This window comes from Protopterus annectens, chromosome 8.part0, assembly GCF_019279795.1.
Source record: "Protopterus annectens isolate FY-2018-M chromosome 8.part0, PAN1.0, whole genome shotgun sequence".
Lineage (NCBI taxonomy): Eukaryota > Metazoa > Chordata > Ceratodontiformes > Protopteridae > Protopterus > Protopterus annectens.
Window position 1 is genome coordinate 1,108,737,393 of NC_056741.1, and position 7,371 is coordinate 1,108,744,763.

At 40.3% G+C, this 7,371-nt stretch overlaps 1 protein-coding gene across 1 annotated transcript in view; it reads left to right on the plus strand.

Moving 5' to 3' along the window:
* The first annotated feature begins 375 nt into the window (after nt 1-375).
* Nucleotides 376-7,371, plus strand: part of LOC122808407 (mucin-5AC-like) — an 8,143-nt gene continuing 1,147 nt past the window's right edge. Inside the window, exons 1-2 of the mRNA XM_044079371.1 lie at nt 376-2,929; nt 7,109-7,371. The exon at nt 7,109-7,371 is cut by the window's right edge and continues 1,147 nt beyond it. Coding sequence (XP_043935306.1) covers nt 376-2,929; nt 7,109-7,131 — 2,577 coding nt within the window. The 3' untranslated portion in view covers nt 7,132-7,371. The remainder of the gene's footprint in view (nt 2,930-7,108) is intronic.

Sequence of the window (7,371 nt, forward strand, 5' to 3'; positions counted from 1 at the left end):
GCACATTAATTAGACTGAATGGCTTGGAAACACATTTTGATTTTGCTCAGTTGTTTCTGTTGCAGATAAGAAGTGTGGTTTTAAACACACTGCTTTAGAAAAAAGATATTGCAAGGCAGTGACAACTTGCTATCATGAAGTAATTGCCTCTAATTTAATCACAGGTTCATAGGTTTGAAAGCATTTATGCAGTGCCCCTTAAGATTTGTTCTAGTTTTATTCATCTGTAACTTTAGAACTGTGCATGACATAACGTTGTCCAGGACTGAAGTGCAAACTGTAAATAAATATAGGTACAGAGTACAGTATAAATGCTTAAGAAATAATATGTGGACTAATACTGTATTACATATGTTCTTTAAACTAGTGAAGTACATGCCAACATCCTTACTAGAAAAGAAATCAGTAGCATCACAAACATCAACAGGTGAAGTGTCTGTTAGCCCCCTGAGAATCGGCTCTGTGCCTCGCTATGAGGAAAGTTCGAAACAAGAAGCACTAGACTCCCTGTTGATTCAAAAAACTGAATGGTCTGCATTACAACTGAAGTCAACCTCAGCAGAACCAGAAGCACAACTGCCCATACAGGAAAAAGAACATATTTGTGCCCCTTCTAGATCTGAAAGTTTGACTTGTCCTTATACTGGTACAACTCCTAGGACTGGTTCTGATGGGATGTCAAAACTAAGTTATAGTTCTACATCAGTGCCTAGTGTAGGTGCAACAACTCTGCCTACCACTAAGGAAAGTTTAAAACAAGTACTACAGGATTCTTCATTGCCGCAGAAAACTGAAGAGAAAGAAACCATGTCAGAACCAGAGAGAGAGACGTTCAGAAAACCACCATCATGCACCTTTGATGTTCCAGTTGACTATACTGTTTCTGAAGCTGCACATGAACAAAAGAAAATGTCTCTAGATCATATTTCTGCAGTTCCCAGTGTAGGTACAACAGTGGTCCAGTGCACATCTGCAGAATCCTTTGGTTCTATATCTACATTAACACCCAGTGTAGATACAACAGTGGCCCAGTACTCTCCTGCAGACTCCTTTAGTTCTATATCTACATTAATGCCCAGTGTAGCTACAGCAGCTGTCCAGTTTCCTTCTGTAACTTCACTACATACTATAAAACCACCTCTGCCTACTTCTGAGAGAAGTCTAAAACAAGCAGTACAGTCCCACTCTCAAGTAATGACAGGCATGTATGAAGTGCCATACATCGCTGGTGCTACTGAGACCCACTCATGCCACACGCCTGTACAGTCAAGACCTTCATTTCAGCGTGTATATATTTCTGCTCCACTTGAATCTGAAGGCTTGACTTGTTTTCATAGTGGTAAAACAACTCCCAGGTCTGACTCTGTAAAAAGATTTAGTTCCACATCAGTGCCCAAGGTATCTACAATAGAAGTTCAGCTCCCTTCTGTAAATTCTATACATGCTATAAAACCACCTCTGCTTACCTCTGAGGAAAGTTCAGAAAAAGCAACACAAGATTCTTCATTTCCTCTAAAAACTGAACAACCTGCATTAATGATGAAGGAAAGCATGTCAGAACCAGAAACAGAGCCATTCATAAGGTATATTTATCGACGACCACCATCAGACATTTTTGAAGGTCCACTTGAAGATGTTTCCACAGCTAGACATACTCTTTCAAAGACTACAGTAAAGGAGTCTATAGAATGTGCCATCAATGAAACAGCCGTTTCTGAAGTTCGACATGAAGAACAGAAGATTTCTCTAGAACATTTTTCTGCATCTAGATTAAAGCTAGGTTTAAAAGAAACACTACTGGACTCCCCATTGCCTCAGAAAAGTGAACCTTCTGTATTAACTGCAGAACCTGAGCGAGAGCTGCTCACACACTCACACTCCCAAGTACTGGCAGGCTCTTATGAAATGCCATACATTGCTGGTGCTAGTGAGACCCTCTCCTCACATGCACCTGTACAATCAAGATCCTTAGTTCAACATGAAGATATTTCTGTTCCACTTGAAGCAGTTCCCAGGATATCACAAAGAGTGTTGTGTTCTGCACCAGTGCCCACTGTTAATACAGCGACTTTCCAGTTCCCTTCCTTTACTTCTGTACGTTACATAACACCATCTTTGCCTACCTCTAAGCAAAGTTCAAAACAAGCAATGCATGATTCTTCATTCCCTCAGAAAATGGAGGAAACCAGGACAAAGTCAGAAACAGAGCCGCTGATAAAGTATTACTATCAACAACCACCATCAGACACTTCTGTTGTGCCACCTGAATCTGACAATTTGACTCATTGTTATAGTGATACGGCGGTTCCTGTGTCTGGCTCTGACAGAATATCAAAAAGATTTATTTCAGAACCTAGTGTCACTATCTCATATGGCCAGTTTCCTACTATACACCCTCTACAAACTACAGAATCATCCTCTTCCGCCTCCTTCTCTAAGGAAAGTTCAAAGGAAGCAGTACTGTATTTTCCATTGTCTCAGAAAAACACAGTTTCTTCCCCTCCCGTGACACCTGTTACCTCACAAGAAGTGGCTACACATCAAATATCTGATGTAGAATGCTGCTGTGTTCCTACTAAGGATGACCCTTCTGTTCAGACTGAATATGATGCAGAAAAACAAGCTCAAGAGACTGTTTCTTCTGATGAATCTTCTGCTTGTGATGAAACAACTGTTGTCCGCCTTCACATTAAGTATACACCTTCTGTGTCACCTTTACCAAGCAAACATAGTGCCAAACAGAAGTTATTGGAAACACAGAATTTTTTTCCAGGTCCCCAAGAGACCATGTCTGTGGAGGTGTATTCTAAATTAATATTAAGTTCTCCAAAGAGACAGCTCCAGTCTCAGGGCAAGATACCCAAAGAGGGCAAACGAGACGTCGGTTACCAAGAAGCAGTTTCTGAATCTCAGGATGCAGCTGTTGCAAGTAAGTTACTATCAGGTCAAGTACCAGCAGGTAAAAATGAAAGACTTAACATGCATATTTTTCACATAAAATAGTTTGTTTGCAATTCACGATTAATGTTATAAACAAGAGGCATGCAACTACACCAGCAGCATTTCAGTTGTTATCATGCTGTCCTATTTCAGATCACAGTGAAAATGTAATGCAGTAGCTAGCATTTACATTATTTTTATTGAAAGCAGACCTCACTCATTCATTGTGGCTTGGTGTTGAGTGACCAACAAACATGGCATGGCATGGAGCTGAATAGTGCTGTTTGTGTCCTGGCCAGCAGCCACTCTATGTTTGGAGTTAGCATGCTGTTCCTGTACCAGTGTAGCTATCCTACCCTACCCTCATACTGCTGATCTTTGAAGTCACTGTTTATGGTACAGTATGGAACTAGACAGCACACTGACATGATTAATGCTTGAGCATGGACATATACTTCACACACCCAGCCCAGCTGTACTGCATATGTACTGCTAGATTGGTTAATGTGCTGTCCCCTGTTTGGTCTATGCATGAGCTAAAACTATAAGTAGATGGTAGCTATTCCATTGCATCCTCCTACATGGCTGCTGGGTCACTAGCACTGCAAACAGGGCTTCATTCCTCTGTAAAGCATATATATATATATATATATATATATATATATATATATATATATATATATATATACATACATACATACACATTTTTTTTCTTCAGCTATAATGGCTAGTTTTTTCCTTGTATACAGCTGAAAACACAAAGTCATTACTTCATTTTTTTTGTAATTTCTGTGGTTCACAATCCATGTGCTTCTCTTAGTTTTGTACAGGGGTGGGAGGAATGTTATAATTGATTTGGTCACCATAATACAGCAAAAAACAATGTTTCAAAGTAAGGAAGAATGCATTTTCCCAATATTTCCCAAATCAAGCTGTTTGTTGAGCAGATCAGCTCCATGGGACAGAGGGATAAAAGTCTTGACTGTAACTCAGATGACCCAGGATTAAGTAGTGACCCAGGATATGGAGGAGATAGTGGCCAATGACATAAGGTGGCAGTGAATGGCTGACACCAGCCTCCTCATCCAGAAGGGAGGAAGGAAGAATGAAACATTTTTTCCCAATACTTTGCCAGCACTGTACTGGAGAGACACTGTGCATGGCATACAGTATATGGGACAGGAATGTATGCTTGACTGTGACAATCTGCATCCAAATGGACAAGCAGAGGAAAGTATAACAAGCAATTTCAGGAACACATGTTAGCAGATGGGGAAGGGATAAACACCAGAAATAAACCAAAAATCCCTCCTAGCTGTAAGGATGATACAGTTGCACTGTGACTGGCTCCCACCCTAGTGATAGGGAAGGAGGTGGCACAATTGCAACAGGCTGGCCTTGACAACAATCAGCAGCACTGGGATAGCAAAATAATACACTTGTATACTGCAGTGTCCTTACTGAGTACAATGTTAACTTCCTGTTTCTTTAGTGGCTTATATTAAAAAAGTAAAATTTGAAACATGCTAATATGCCCTTAATGATAATGTAAAACTCTGAATACATTTATTTTTCTGTTTATCAGCAAAGCATGCCAGAAAATCAAGGAAACATAGACAAATACAAGAAAACGTACTGACAGTGAAAGAGCCTAAAAATGCTGAGTGCTATTCCTCCAGTCCTGTTACCCATCCCATAAATCTGGTCACACAGGTGACATCTGAGGAGATTTCTCCAGATCGCACACTACCTACAATCTCTACATACCCACAGCCTAGTTTGACAGTAGATAAGACAACTCGGGAGATTTCACCAGAACTCAGACTACCACTAATCAGTGCATCCTCACAACTTGGTCTGTCACCAGAGGAGACATCTGGGAAAATTTGTGCAGATTTCAAACCATCTCCAATCAGTGCATGCCAGGGTATGCCTACTCAGGAATGCCGTGAGCATGGCAGGTTTTCTAATAGACACACTCAGAAACTAGAACTTTCTCCAGATGAAACTGCTCATAAAACACAATATATTCCCCAACCTCCTTCCGGTCCTCCAAGAAAACACAAACATCGAGTGACTGACTGTCATCCTGTAGAGAACATAGCCAGACGACCCAGTCCTTCAAACACTCCCACAGCTATTTCTGTGCAAGAAGTGCCAGCAACCCATAGTTACACTGGCGTTTCTCCATGCTGTGAGGATGTAGGCAACGAATCCTGTCCCTCACAGTTTCATACATCTGCTCTAGTGCAACAGACACTGACATTCCAAAGTTGTGCTGTTGCTTCTCAGGAAAAAACTACTGTGAAAATAATACCTTCAAGTTCTGTAAGGAAATATAACAGACAGGTACGTAATGACTGTCATGTAGAAGGTGCAGCTGTTCCAGTACAGCAGGTACCAGCAGGTACTGTTTCTGCTGAAGAAACTAATATGAAAACACCATATGCTCCTAGACCTCCTTCTGATTCTCCAAGAAAACATGGCAGACATCTGCGTAGCGACCGTAATGTAGAAGATGCAGCCAGATCAGCCAGTCCTTCAGATATTCATACAGAATAGTCTGAAGAAACTGGTTTGAACACATCATGAGTTCCCAAACCTCATCCTGGTTCTGCACCAAAACATCACAGACGAGTGTGTAAATGCCATCATGTAGAGGATTCACCCAGAATAGACATCCCCACAACTGTTCCTGTAATTGAAACTGGGTTATCAAGTACTGAAATGCAGACTTCATCTTCTAGCGAAAGACAAAGTCTCATCTAGGTATTGTGACTAAAGTTATTCAATTCATGGTTATGCTGCAGAACCTGAAACACACAACCTCACTAGGAAATAAACAATCTAGAAGGACAAGGTCAACAATAAACAAGAAATGAAAAAAAAAATCAACACTACAGCAGACATATGAGACCTTGCAGCCCAAAACAAGAAGACGCTGAAAAGTCAGGTATTGTTTTATGTTAAGTTGTCAGTGTTGGTCCCCTTTAATAACAAACATTTTGTGTCTACCATTTAGCTCAGTCTGTCCAGAAAAGGCAACCAGGCTGTGACTGGTTGAGGCAGCTGGTTCTGTTTTAAGTATGTGCAGTGTACTGCTGTCTTTTCCCACTCCATAAGCTTCTTGATAGTCTAATATTAGGACATAATTCAGAGTGATGCTATTTCAGTTCTTCTGAGTAAACACTCCTAGTTTAGTAGTCTGAGGTGAGACAAGCTGAATGAAAGCTAAGGGTTATGCTACTGGGAGTGAGTGCATTTCCTGTGATTTTTGGCATGGCTGCCAGAAAAAGAATGGATTGCTCTTAAAAACTTGCAATTCATACCATTGTGCAGGTTTGCAGGAGAGGTGCTGTCTTAACTTGAGTTGGATAACAAGGTTCAAGGTTTTAGGAAGTGGAAAATAAAGTTATAGGAAGTGCAATTCCCAAATGGCTGAACAAGCTTCTAGCTAGGAAGTTGGTGCAGTTTTAGAGAAATCTCTTTCACATAGTAATGCGTATGCACAGATTCAGATTTTGCTTATTGCTGCTTACCTGTCTCTGTTGATAGTCCCAGGACATCATTTAATACCCTGAACTGATGCCAGTTTCCCTTCTAACAAAGCTGTAGACCATAAAAAGAAGTCTTCTGCTCTGGAATCAAAGTAGGTAGCTTCACTTACTACACAGTGCCACACTCTGTGCCCTTTAATGCTTCAGCGATGCCTGCAAATGCAATATCAGCATTCATTTATGAAGCCATGAAGTCCTTGTGGCTTCTTACGCTAATGCTGGTACTGCAACCTGCCAGTCTGCACCCTTCCGCCTGCCCTAATTGCATGCCAGGATAGTCCACAAATGCATAGGTCAAATGTTTCAAAGTTTTACCTCCAAACTAGGTGGAGTCATGCCTTTAGCACAGTGGTATACAACAGAGACATAGTAAGTGACAACAGGGACAATGAGCTAAGAAATGGGTACCTATTTATTATATGTTAAAACTTGACTAGAATATTTGCAAAGTACATTATTTTATTGTTTTTCTTGAGCTGTTCTGTGCTTAAATTCTAATTGTACTCTCAGCAAAATTCCGCAATTAATTGACCTGAAATTGAACTTAAATTATTTTTATATATGTTTATGTGAAACGTTTATTAACTGTATTTTATGGTTTGTTTTGACAGGGTTAGAAGACATCATGACATGAAGAAGAGGGCTACATTACTTTAAAACACTCCAAAACGTGCCCATCCTTCAAACCAATTTATTCAGTGCTTGAACATTCACCACATGTATGCAAGCTGCAACAATTACAAAGTTAAATTTAGAACTGGCATTTCAACCTGTACTCTTCTTCAGAAGTAGTCTGAAATACAAAATATATGACTGAGGCTAGTTAGTGAGAAATGACTGGCTGAGAGCCAAGGTAAATCTTACACTTGGTTTT